Source organism: Dunckerocampus dactyliophorus, chromosome 21 (genome assembly GCF_027744805.1).
Source record: "Dunckerocampus dactyliophorus isolate RoL2022-P2 chromosome 21, RoL_Ddac_1.1, whole genome shotgun sequence".
In the NCBI taxonomy this organism is placed as follows: domain Eukaryota; kingdom Metazoa; phylum Chordata; class Actinopteri; order Syngnathiformes; family Syngnathidae; genus Dunckerocampus; species Dunckerocampus dactyliophorus.
The window spans coordinates 11,473,123-11,486,493 of record NC_072839.1 but is presented as its reverse complement, the minus strand read 5'-3'; the positions used below and the strand labels follow the sequence as shown (position 1 = coordinate 11,486,493).

The 13,371-nt window shown below is 44.5% G+C and overlaps 1 protein-coding gene across 8 annotated transcripts in view; it reads left to right on the top strand.

Moving 5' to 3' along the window:
- Positions 1 to 13,279, top strand: part of LOC129173984 (receptor-type tyrosine-protein phosphatase mu-like) — a 41,952-nt gene extending 28,673 nt beyond the window's left edge. For 2 of the 8 annotated variants that reach the window (XM_054765467.1, XM_054765461.1), the window contains 19 exons: positions 2,498 to 2,613; positions 2,733 to 2,801; positions 3,433 to 3,459; positions 4,385 to 4,396; positions 5,272 to 5,462; positions 6,408 to 6,495; positions 7,933 to 8,009; positions 8,523 to 8,559; positions 8,647 to 8,744; positions 9,200 to 9,316; positions 9,391 to 9,545; positions 9,747 to 9,882; positions 9,967 to 10,116; positions 10,204 to 10,377; positions 10,455 to 10,586; positions 10,679 to 10,804; positions 11,331 to 11,494; positions 12,190 to 12,325; positions 12,397 to 13,279. In XM_054765467.1, coding sequence (XP_054621442.1) covers positions 2,498 to 2,613; positions 2,733 to 2,801; positions 3,433 to 3,459; positions 4,385 to 4,396; positions 5,272 to 5,462; positions 6,408 to 6,495; positions 7,933 to 8,009; positions 8,523 to 8,559; positions 8,647 to 8,744; positions 9,200 to 9,316; positions 9,391 to 9,545; positions 9,747 to 9,882; positions 9,967 to 10,116; positions 10,204 to 10,377; positions 10,455 to 10,586; positions 10,679 to 10,804; positions 11,331 to 11,494; positions 12,190 to 12,325; positions 12,397 to 12,450 — 2,059 coding nt within the window. In that variant the 3' untranslated portion in view covers positions 12,451 to 13,279. The remainder of the gene's footprint in view (positions 1 to 2,497; positions 2,614 to 2,732; positions 2,802 to 3,432; positions 3,460 to 4,384; positions 4,397 to 5,271; positions 5,463 to 6,407; positions 6,496 to 7,932; positions 8,010 to 8,522; positions 8,560 to 8,646; positions 8,745 to 9,199; positions 9,317 to 9,390; positions 9,546 to 9,746; positions 9,883 to 9,966; positions 10,117 to 10,203; positions 10,378 to 10,454; positions 10,587 to 10,678; positions 10,805 to 11,330; positions 11,495 to 12,189; positions 12,326 to 12,396) is intronic. The other 6 variants (XM_054765468.1, XM_054765465.1, XM_054765462.1 and 3 more) reach the window with 5 other exon arrangements.
- The last annotated feature ends 92 nt before the right edge of the window (positions 13,280 to 13,371 follow it).

Here is a 13,371-nt window from a genome sequence, read left to right as displayed (position 1 = left end):
CTGAAGGCTGACTGTCAGTCAATGTCTTGCTAACTAGCTGCTGTGAATGGCAGCAAATACTGTATGGAACATGACATACACGCACACACACACACACACACACACACACACACACACAGAGTAAGGATGATGAGGATGAATCATGGATCAGTAATCACCATTAAACTGTGTGTGGACCCACTTTATTCTCCAACATAAAACACACAGCCCCCCCAGGGACACACACACACACATTTTAGCATGCAAAGAAAAGCTTGTGTGTTTGTAGAACGTCAAAGATGAGACAGAATTTAGATGAAAGAGCATTTTACTCTCCCCCTTTTTTGTAGCCTAAAGCAGAATTGCCTCAGGCTACTGTGTGTGTGTGTGTGTGTGTGCGCGCGCGTGCGTATATATGTATGTGTGAGGAGGCTGATCTCAGCAGTGAGCCGCTCACTTGTCTCTAATGAGAGTTTAATGTTGATGGGGTGCGTTTGATTTCCACTCTGGGACCAGGCAGTCGTGCGACTCATTAAAGCAGCGCAACAGGAAGTCACAACTCGTTAGAAGTCGTCTTTAGTAGGAGACACAGGTCCACCATCATGAGACCAAGAGAAGAAGAAAAAGAAGTTAGGTCAGGTAAAGAAATAAATAAAGAAGTATCTCAACTGCCTGCAAAGATCATAATCAAACCTAGACCTGACAGCAACCCTTCAGCCAATGAGCTTTTTAAAGAACATTTAGCATCACAATCATTGTTGCGTGCATGAAACCCTCCGAGCTGCCGTCATGTTGTTTCGGACACAATTGTGTGTGAAAAGGTCTTTTCACCTGAGGGTAATACTGGTGGAAGAACAACAGGAAGAAAAATGATAATAAACATACAGTAGCTCACAAAAGTTAGTGCACCCTTCACATTTCAGGTACCATTTTATTCTTCTCAAGGGACAATACAGCACTATAGAAATGGATGTACTTTAGAGTAGTCAGTGCGCAGCTTGCATAGCAGTTCAGATTAACTATCCACTGAAAATGAATGAACACACAGCCATTGTTTTCTAAGTAGCTGGCAACACAAATGAGTACACCTCACAGTGAACATGTCCAAATTAGAATTCATGTTTGTCCTCAATGAACCACAGCTCTCCGGTGCCAGCAGCACTCATACAGCCCCAGACCATGGTGCCACCACCACTACACACAATTATCTTGCTACTTGAGTTGCCAGCTGTTAACTAATTTTCAGTGGATAGCAAATCTATTCATGGCTCCCCGCATATTCAAAATTCACCGATTTTTGGTCAAACAAATGTCTATTATAGGGCTGTAAAAAATAGGACATTAACGGTGGAGCTGATTTATTTAATTATGTGAAAATTCTCAGGCATGCGCATCATGTCAGATGGAAGCATATTGTAGTGTCCCCACAGAGTCTGACTCTCTTATAACTTTACTCTGACCTGAGCACATCAACAGCAGTGCACGTCCAACACCACATACTCAACACACGTCTCTAGTGCTCCTCGGAACGACACTTCCTCATTGTCCCTAGACGACTGAGAGATGCATTTACGGACACTGCGAAAATGACTTAGATGTCTTTATAATGCACGTATGTGTGGTCAAAACAAACAGAAAGACAAACAAAAACAAAAAGTGGTTGTTCTTATCACTCACTAACGTAACTCAAACTGCAAAAGCATAATCCAACCTTTATTTTATGAGAGACATTTTTATGGGCGTCTCCTTACATTATTTGCGGATGGTCTTGGAAGAGGAGAATAGCGGGGATCTGTACCGCTATTAAAGCTATACATTAAATACTCTAAATTACTGTATATCTAAGTTTACTTTGTAGAACGTTGTCCCTTCAGAATACATATTGTAATAAAAATGGTTGCTGAAAGTGGAGGGTGTAGTCACATGCAACACATGGGAATAAATATGCATTGTGCGTGTTATTAGAAGACTAATAAAGAATACACACACATAAGATGAGCACAGATTAACCTAGTCACACTGTGAGTGTTTAAGAGTTTTTTTTGTTTTTTATTTTAATTTCCACTTATCTATGCTGGAACTAAAACATTTTATCGAGAAGATGAAGGAAAAAAGGATTTTTACGTGTGACTCAAGCACACAAGAAGACATGAGGGGGAGTGGGGCAGCCGCTCGCCTGAGGGAGCGCACACACACACACACACACACACACACACAGAGACAGGTCTTTTCATTTTAAAAGCCGGTTTTCATACTTATTTATATATATGACTTTTACCTCTTACATTTTTCAGATCAGGGTCAAACTGTGTGTGTGCGTGCATGTGTGTGTGTTGCTCAGCAAATCGGACAAATGGCTGTTTTTTTTATTTGTACACTCGGAATAGAAAGAGAAAAAGTACTAGAAGCTTTTAAAGTGAACATGAAAGAAGCTTTTACACAGAGCTAGTACACGTAGATAGGTAGAGACGGATAGATAGGTATTTTACTTATTTGGTGCTTTTTTTTCCCTCAACAGGAAGCTGACAAAGAAAAGGAAGGAAACTCTGAGCTCTAGACAGGAAATGACTCTGATGGTCAACAATTCACAGCACACAATGGTGGACACACACAGTCACACTCTGAATGGACACTGTGAGTGCATGTAAACACACACACACACACACACACACACACTTTACCTGATGGTGATGATGTTTGTTATAATGTGTGTGTGTGTGTGTGTGTGTGTGTGTGTGTGTGTGCATGCGCAGCAGTGTCGTCTGCATCGTCCTTCACCATGAAGACAAACAGCAGCACCATTCCAAAGTCCTATTATCCAGGTAACAACACGATTGACTGGTCATGTGACTGTACTTAATTAAGACAACACAATGCCATGTTGTATTAATGCTGCATCTCAGAAAAAAAGGTGGAGACAAACGTTAGCAACGCTAGCATAGCTATGTGAGCTACAGTGCTAACATTACATTCGCATTTCAACAGCAACATCATGCTAGGTTAGGCTATTTGCTTCGAGCTCCCACGTCTGTATCTGACTGACGCAGACCTCCAGGCAGGCTTTATTTTAAGATGTGTAGTGAAGCCTGAAAAGGAAGGTTTTCCATCAGGGAGTCAGGACGCCAGAGCATCGAAATGGACCGCTTCGTCTCTCAAAAGTGATGGAAATGGTAGATTTTTACCAAGTTTGGTGCTCATCAAGGAACACATTTTACTTTTATCATCATCATTAAATCATTAAATAGTCCATTTTGTATGATAGGGAACCTCGGTATGGACATCTAGTATCTTTAACATCTAGTGCACTATAACCAATAAATGATACTGTATTTTAATTGCTACTTATTACTGCATCAGTACTTACTGCTATACACTTCCTATCTGCCTCCTCTTTCTACTTCCTGTCTGTCTTTGTTGCGTCTCTCCGTGCTGCGTGATGCGACCCGACGGCAGACCCATTTGTGCCGACCGCCATACTGGGTGAGACTTCTGTTTTGCTGTCTTCTCTTGTCGGACAGGAAGCAAACACACCTGAACTAACAGGGCAGACAAGAAGTGGATAGGTGAGACAGACAGGAAGTAGCAAGGTGAGGCAGACAGGAAATGGGTGGGTGAAACAAGAAGTAGTAGACAGGTGAGACAGACTGGAAGTGGTGGTGTTATGGCTTCCATCCATCCCTGCTTGCTTCTTGTTCGGCTGCTTTTTGATTCTTTAGATTGGATTTAACCCCCCATCGATAATGACGATTTTTTTTTTTTTTTGCTTAAAATTTATGTTGATTTTACTTTGGTTGGAAATTTTCATGTTGATTTTGATGAATTTTGGTGATATTATATATTTTGGTTCTTTACCCGTTTTACTGGAAACCACGGTGGGCGTCACTCCATCCCGCATCTACAACATTCCTGCGTGTTGACGTCGCATCTGTCTGTGACCTCTGACCTCTGCATGGACACAACACGCTCACGTGGACGGGGGCAAACAGCAGGAAAATAAGACGTGAAAAGACCGAGGAGTCAGTCAGAATTTAACGCTGAAACAGCAGGAAGTGGTTTGCTTCATTTGGCAGATTAAAATAACAACTAAAAGCTATGATGATAAAGTCAAAGGTTGACAGAGGTTTTAGCCTCAGGTCAAAATCAAAAAAGGCTATTGCTAATTAGCAGGCAGCATACAGGCTTCAGTTAACCAGCTATGATAGCCAGGTTAGCTTAGTTAGCTAGTTTAGTCAGGGTTGCCTATGCCTATGGCTAAAGAACAAGGCGCTGCTTCCTGTTGGATTCATGCTAGCTTTATGTTGGCACTAGCTAGCTTCAGTGCAGGATGACGCTCCAGCTAGACTTGTTGCTTAAACTCTGTCTCCTCTCTCTTCTTCTCCTCCTCCTCCTATCGTTCTCTGTAAAGTGCCCATTAATGGTAAGTTGATAAATTTGGGGCTGTGGGGTGGGGGGGTTGTCACTTCAGCGCATGGAGCCACGCCCACCACCCTCTGTGACGTAATCTTGACGATGACCTTGTGGCACTGTGACATCACAATCTAGTTTCCTCCCACCTGCCCTTTGATTGGTCACCATTGTTGTTGTTGTTGTCGTTGCTGTTGTCTCATTCGTCACAAGCCGCCACACTCATCTCATTGCCACACCCTGCCCCTTTGCCATGATTGGACGGGTGGTTTTTGGGCTAGTTTCTGATTTGTCAGTCAAAACAGTGCAGCCAATGAGAGCACAGAGAGAGCTTAGTGACAGGTTTTTGAGTCCTGGATGGCTCAAAGGTCAAAGGTCACAGAGGTTTGTCTGCTTCCAGGACTCTGAACTCTCCTCTTTTCACACTGCTGCTACTGGAGCAGTCAATAGTTATTCAGCACTCAATCTGGACCAGTAGCGGATTTGGTTCACTAATTAATCTGTACCTGAAATGAAGTGAATCTGGACCAGTAGTTAATCTATTTCAGTAACTAATCTAAACCAGTTTTGGATTTGGTTTAGTATTAAATCTAATCACGATTGGATTTGTTTTGAGTACCGGATCTGAATCAGTAGTAGGACTGGATTCGGTACTGAATCTAAATTGGAAGTAATTTGGTTCAGCACTCAAATGCTAAAATTGGGCCGAATATTGATTGTCCGCAGTGTGAAAAGAGTGCATGGCCATCATCTGCTCTGCAGTCATGTGACTTGATATCATGCAATGTGCGTGTGTCTGTGATGTGGTCATGTGTTGTGTTTGTCCACAAAATCCAGTCTTGGCAGGCGTTGTGACGTTGACGTTGCGCACCTCTTGTCCTCCTGCAGATGACAGCCACACCATGACCAGCGAGACCAGCAGCCTGGTCCAGAACCACTTCAAGCAGCGAGACCCAGACCGAGAGCCGCCGCCCTACCACACGGCCCAGCTGCACCCCGCCATTCGGGTCGCTGACCTTCTGCAGCACATCACGCAAATGAAATGTGCTGAGGGTTATGGCTTTAAAGAGGAGTATGAGGTGAGTGTGTGTTTTGTGTGTGAGGCAGAGTGTGTGCATGCTTTGCCTACGAGCAGCTTACTCCCCCAGGGCTCATCCATTATACATTCTCACACACACACACACACACACAAACACACACACACACACACACACACACACAAAGTATTTTCACCCTCCATTTGCAGAGAGTTGGTGGCAAGTTGTGTGTAGGATCAGCCAAGTTGTTTGTATGTATCATAATAGAAATGATGATTATTATTATTGTTGTCATGGGTACACATTAGTTTATTATTAACATTATATTTTTGACGATTGATGGCTGGGTAGTGATAATATTAGTAGTAATGACTAACAAGCTGCTGGCTGTCACTGACGACTCTTAACCCCCACATCTCCCGCTTCTCCTTTATTATTTAATCTGATGGGACAGCTTAACGAGGTAAGAGTGTTAACATGCTAGATTACATTCACTCATCATCATGTCACGATCATCCCCTCACACATCCTTTCGCATCTTCCCTCGTGTGTTTAGTAGCATGTCAAGTAGCGTAGACACCATAGCCGCTTTTGTCACACGACCTGTAACCTGTCACTGCGCCTCCTCCAGTTTGATTGACATCATTTATAAGTAGCCAAGAGGGGAGGTTCCAAGCTGGAGACACATAGCATAGCATGTTACACACACACTCACACATAGCTGCAAATGACTGGTAGGAAGTGAGGAACAAAAGGAGGAAAAAGAAAAAGAATGAAAGGAAGGAGGATATTTTTCATGAAGCCTCTGGTCCATTTCAGCAATCCCTCGCTAACAATACATGTATTGTTTTTCTTTTTTACTGACACTGCTGACACCACCCATGCCGCCCATACATCCCATAATTCCATTCTGGTTGTCACACTCTACCATAGATAGATAGATGTAGTGTAGCTAGACTGATGCAATTGTTGTATTTCTGTGCTCAGAGTTTCTTCGAGGGTCAGTCAGCTCCATGGGACTCGGCCAAAAAAGACGAGAACCGAATGAAGAATCGCTATGGCAACATCATCGCCTGTACGTACACAAACAGACTCCAGCTCATCCTGACCAAACAAACCTTAGTCCGGACTAAACATGAGCAAGAGTTAATCTTGACTGGACTTGAATTAGTCCTGACTAGATGAGAGTTGTTTCTGATTAGACACAGTTATTGCTGAGGAGACGTGTATTAGTCCTGACTACGCTTGAGTGAGTCTTGATGCCGGTAAGTTGTGACTTGATACCATGTAGTCCTAATTATACAGACGTTAGCCCTGACTACACATTAGTTGGGCCTAATCAGAACCTTGTTAATCCTGACTACAAAAAAGTTAGACTAGACTTAAATTAGTGCTGACCCGAGTAGTCCTGATTAGGAAGGTGTTAATTAGTTAGTCCTGACTAGACATGAGTTAGTCCTGACTACAAATGAGATAGTCCTGATTAGAACCCAGTTACAGTATCTCTCTTAAGACATGTTAGCCTGATTGACTATATGCATTAGTCCCTACTCAACAAGAGTTAGTACTGGTGAGATAAGAGTCAGTCTTGAAATCAAATGGCTTGGTTGCTAGAAACCAGTTATGTCTGACTAGACGTGAGTCATGTCAGTTTGATCATACTAGATGCAAGTTAACGAGTTAGTACTTGTGAGACAAGAGTTAGTACTGACTACAAATAAACTTGTCCTGATTAGACACCAGTTTGTGCTGACTAGACACAAGTTCCTGACGACACAAAAGTTAGTGCTCACGTGAAAAGAGTTATTAGTCCTGACTACAAATGTTTACCTATATCAGTGGTCACCAACCCTTTGGAGCCTAAGATCTCTGGTCTCGGCCGTGAACCTGAGCAAACTACAAATCTGTTTGGCTTGTTGGCTCAGTGTCGTGGGGAGTGAAGCGATGGTGGTTGAGGGGAGAGGGGCTGCGTTACAACAGTCAGTCCTTCGGAGGTGCACATCTATGGAGTTATATTTGTGCCTTAATTTTGAGGTAGCAAAGGCTGATTTTGAGCCACAACGTGACATAATTACTGTCGCATGAGCAGGCACATCGCTGCGCGTTGCTGCGCGTTGACACTCTCTCTCTCTCCTTGTTGCTCAACCTGTGAGCGCGAGGCGAGCTGGTGTACGTGTGTGCGCTCATGCTACCTCCGGTCCGGTTTTGGGGACTGGGCTCCTAGCTTGAGCTTGCAAGTTGCATGCCTGGAGAGTGGCAAGGCATACGAGCGTGTTCAGTGGTCAAAATGCGTGCCTGTTGGTCACTCCTCGGGAGGGGAGGGCACTGATCTAATAATACATTTTTTTTTTCTAATATTCTCGCGATCGACCGGCAAAGTCCCAAAGATCAACTAGTAGCTCGCGATCGACGGGATAGTGACCCCTGACCTATACTATAGCGCCCTTCACCTATTCATCTACTGTATATCAAGTCCTCACACTAACAGTATTACTGCGTCTTGTACCTGCAGACGACCACTCTCGCGTGCGTCTGCAGCCTCAAGATGGAGAGAATGGCTCTGACTACATCAATGCCAACTATGTCGACGTGAGTAACGCACACAAACCTCATCACTTCTGAAAAGCTTCAGCTAGAAGCTTTAACCTTGGAAATTTGGAGACGTGAACGCTAAAGATCAATTTATGTGAACACAACATGACAAGTAGAACTTAAATGCTTCAAGGGCGACAACTTTGCAACACTCAACAAATGGAACCACTAGGTGGCATTTCATTGTTGGGTCTAAAGCCTTTCAGCACACAAACACACACACCTACACACACACACACACACACACACACACACACTCAATAGTTTCTTGCCTTTAAAGGTCAATGCAAAACATGGCGGCCCTCTCTGTTTCCATGGCAACAGTGGTCATCATAGATGTAAGCGGCGTTGACTAAGTAAACAAACTTACTCAACAGAGCGCTTGTTGAGTCAATTTACTTTTAACGATGTTTACACCTGCCTCAGTACCCGTGATGTCATATTGACAGCTGTTAGTCAAGACAAAATGTCTCCAAACGTTTTGACGTTTTGCTTGTTTCCGTGTGTCAGGGATACCACCGACCCAATCACTACATTGCCACTCAAGGTGAGGAACATCACGTCTCCTCTGGTCTACACACTTCACAACTACAGAGATTACAGATGTGTGTGTGCGTGTGTTTGTTTGCTTTAGGTCCCATGCAGGAGACCATGTATGACTTTTGGCGAATGGTGTGGCAGGAGAATACGGCTGCCATCGTCATGGTAACCAACCTGGTGGAGGTGGGGCGGGTGAGTAAACACGCACACACACACACATACAGTATATATAAACACATCTTGTGAATTCCTCTGTGGGACTCCATTTCCCAGTGTGCATCTGTCATGTCTGCTCAACAGTTCTAGAACAGCGCTCCCTGCTGACACATCAACTTGTGCCTCAAAGTGAAGCCAAATTGAAGGATTCACACACACACACACACACATACCTGCAGGCAGGCACTGTCATTACCCACAATGCACAAGGGATCTGTCTGCCCTCTACAGGAGAGCAGCAGGGGGTTTGTGGGATATTGTAGGCTGATTACCCCCCTCTCCTCAATTTGGTTGCCGAGGCGACAGAGTGATTAGCACAACAGTAATTAGTTGTTAATGAGCGGGGGGGGGGTCTAATGAGATTTTAATACATCAGCTGCTTGTGTTTATGTTTCTGTTGAATTGATGATTCACTGCGCACTCACGTGCAGGTGAAGTGTTGCAAGTACTGGCCCGATGACACCGAGATCTATGGTGACACCAAGGTGACGCTCATCGAAACCCAGCTGCTGTCCGAATATGTCATCCGCACCTTCGCTGTGGAGAAGGTAATGCTCCAACTAATCAAACGCTTAGAGGGGTGTGGCCTACCCAAATTGCTAATCGAGCCCTTGTCGCTCAGAGGGGCGTGGCAGAGATCCGAGAGATCCGTCAGTTCCATTTCACCGGCTGGCCCGATCACGGTGTTCCGCTTCATGCCACCGGCCTGCTTGGATTCATCCGCCGCGTCAAAGCCAAGACTCCGCCCACTGCCGGGCCCACCGTGGTTCACTGCAGGTGAGCTCATCGTCATCATCATCATCATCATAGAACTCCATCTAAAACAGGGGGGTCCAAACTTTTGGGCTGCATACTAAATGTATGTAATAAGTATGCGGGGGCCCAATTTGAGGGGGAAACAGTAACTTTGGAAAAGCAGACTAATTTCTGAATGAACCCTAACACTGGTTGTTAAAAATGTGTGTGTGTATGTGTTAGTGCGGGAGCAGGGCGCACAGGTTGCTTCATTGTGATTGACATCATGCTGGACATGGCCGAGAGAGAGGGTGTGGTGGACATCTACAACTGTGTACGAGAGCTGCGAGCGCGAAGGGTTAACATGGTTCAGACTGAGGTATGCACACGCATCCCTTTCATCAAAAGGTGACAATTAGACAAAATATTATTGTGTCACTGAAATTAACTTGTGCATCATCAGGAGCAGTATGTCTTCATCCATGATGCCATCTTGGAGGCGTGTCTCTGTGGCGACACTTCCATCCCGGCCAATCAGCTTCGCTCTGTTTACTATGACATGAACCGACTGGACCCTCAGACCAACTCTAGTCCCATCAAGGAGGAGTTCAGGGTAACACATACGACCACACACACACACACACACACACACACCTGAACGGAAACATACCTATTAACACGTAACATTTTTGTGTGTCAGACTCTCAACATGGTTACGCCAACACTGCGCGTGGAGGACTGCAGCATCGCCCTGTTGCCACGCAACCACGACAAGAACCGCTGTATGGACGTTTTACCGCCGGACCGCTGCCTGCCCTTTCTCATCACTATGGACGGCGAGAGCTCCAACTACATCAACGCCGCCCTCATGGATGTACGTCACATGATTTCACTTCCTGCCTAAACGCCTCAGCTGTTGTCTCATCACTTAATCTTGTGGTCACCTCATAGAGCTACAAGCAGCCGTCTGCCTTCATCGTTACCCAGCATCCTTTGCCCAACACTGTCAAGGATTTCTGGCGACTGGTCCTGGACTACCACTGCACCGCTATAGTCATGCTCAACGACGTCGACCCAGCACAGGTCAGCGCGCACACACACACACACACACACACACACACACACACACACACTAATAATTAATAACAATAATGACAAAGATGTGCATCCTGCAGCTGTGTCCTCAGTACTGGCCTGAGAACGGCGTCCACCGGCTGGGCTCGCTACAGGTGGAGTTTGTGTCAGCTGACCTGGAGGAGGACGTCATCAGCCGCATCTTCAGAATCTACAACAACACCAGGGTGCGTTCCATTCTTATTCCACTGGGGAACACGTGATCTATGACCTTTGACATGTTTCCTCGGCTACTCCAAGTACTTTTGTGTAATGTTTGTGTGTCACTTGAACACTTTTCATATTCTTATTTTCATTTTGACCCATTTCCATTTCCAGTTCCTGGGGGTGTGTTTGATTTCTCATCTAAAGACAGCAAATTTAGATCAGACTGATGTGTTTGATTTCCATCTCCTCACCTCCCTGACAGTTGCGTGTTTGATTAGTGTCTTGCCTCCTGCGGGTGTCTCATAATGTTTGTGGGGCGTCAGATCTAACCCCCCCCTTCCCCCCCTTTATACACCCCCACGTTATAGAGCACATTCTGTGTGTTTTGATTCAAACATCACCAAGAAATCTACATCTCCATCTTAGCTTTCCTCTTCCTTAATTAGAGCTCTTGCCTCCTCCTCACTCCTTGCACACTGTCAGCACCTGGGAACGTTTCATTTTCACACCCTGACTGACAGGCTCTCTCCCCCTAAATCTCCTTAGCCACAGGACGGGTACCGCATGGTTCAACAGTTCCAGTTCCTGGGTTGGCCCATGTACCGCGACACACCTGTCAACAAGCGGTCCTTCCTTAAGCTGCTTCACCTGGTGGACAAATGGCAGGATGACTACGATGGCGGCGACGGGCGCACCCTCGTGCACTGCCTGTATGTACACACTAGTACTCATATTACATCACGTACTACATTATATTGCTAAAACTAATTCAGAACTACATTCATTTACATTCACACTACTACATAACCCGCTCTAATGAACTGGCCTGTGGGCTAAATCTGTAAGTTCACTTTTGTAGCAGATTTCCTAAAAACACCAGAGCCACACTGTCATGTAGAGCAGTGGTTCCCATGCTTTTTACAGTCGCGTACCCCTTCAGACATTTGACCTGAAGCCATGTACCCCCTACTCCTGCACACTTAAAAAACATACACCTTTGTATCTTAATTAACTCTAAATATTGAAGATGATTAATTTGATAGTAATTCTGGGTCAAAAATGTGTATTTTGGTCACATTTTGATATAGTTTCACATGAACACTGATAAATAAGAAATAATCCATAAAAACAGCAAAATGTTCCTGTCATATTGAGGATCTGTGACTATTAGAACCATATTGCTTCTGGTTTTGATTTATTTAGACCATATTAGCCATTCAAATCCATTCCCCTGGTGCTTAGCGTTCTAAAAATGTGCCCTCCAGAACGATTTAGTTGAATATCCCTGTGCTCCATAAACGTGTGTTTCTTTGTGGGTTTACCAGTAATATGTCTCCCTCTGGTGGTGACACCTGGAACATTTACTTTTATGGTTTGCCTTTCCTCTGCCCCCTTTTCCCCCCAGAAATGGCGGTGGCCGCAGTGGAGTGTTCTGCAGCGTCAACATTGTGTGCGAGATGTTACGGCAACAACGTTGTGTTGATGTTTTCCATGCAGTTAAAACGCTGAGGAACAACAAACCCAACATGGTGGACCTTCTGGTAAGACATACACATCTACTGTACTCTCAGATGTATTCAAAGATGTTCCCTAATGCTTATTGTGTTTACAGGAACAATACAAGTTTTGTTACGAAGTCGCTCTGGAGTATTTGGCCTCTGCTTAGGGTGCACAGCACAGCTTCATCCTCCCTAACCTCATCAAGATGAGGAGCACCACTACTGACAATGACAAAGGATGAAGTGGAGGACTGTTTTTGCACTGTCTTGGTTGACCAACTGCAAGCATGGACACACACACACACACACACACACAGATAGTGTGTGTCATTTTTGTCTTTGTTGTGTTTTATGTCTACGCATCCTTGTGGTTTGCATTTTCACATCCAAGTGGAGCATTCATGCAAACTCCCTGACTGTCCCAAAGTCCCTACCTGTTTGTCCAGATGATGTAATTGTTCTCAGTGCTCATGATGAGAAACAAAAGTGAAGTTATTCATTCATATGTGCGTTAAAGCAACATGTGGTGTTATCAAGAAAGCACGTGAACGTGGGAGGGCGAGCTCTTTCTGTTGTCCTGATGACACAATGTGTCAAGTAAGACAACTCCGGTGGACCGTAATGTGTCTCTTTTGTTTTTTTATAGTGAAAAAAAATGCCAAAAGTTGTCCATGTATGAATTTATTGATGTCAAATTTGGGGGGCGGAGCCAGAGAGATGACACTGTCCTCTGAAAGAAGACCATTGAACGATGTTCATTTTGTTCATAGAAATGCAGCAAGCACACTATTTATTACTCCTTGTTAATGTTGTCGTTCTTATGAAGCATGCAGAGATAAGGGTGGCGTCCTGTGATGATCTCAGTGAGAGTTGTGGCGTGATGACGCCATGAATCAGCAGCAAGTCTCTGGTGCTGAATGAAATGTATTTATTTTGAAGTTGTATTTGTGTTGTTTGATCTATAACTACCACAAATAAAAATGAACAAACACTGGTGTCGTGTGTGTGTGTGAGTCCTCTTCCACTACAAACCGTGGAAATCTAAGCAAGACAAATATCTGAAATCAAGCAGAAAAGGAACATTTGAC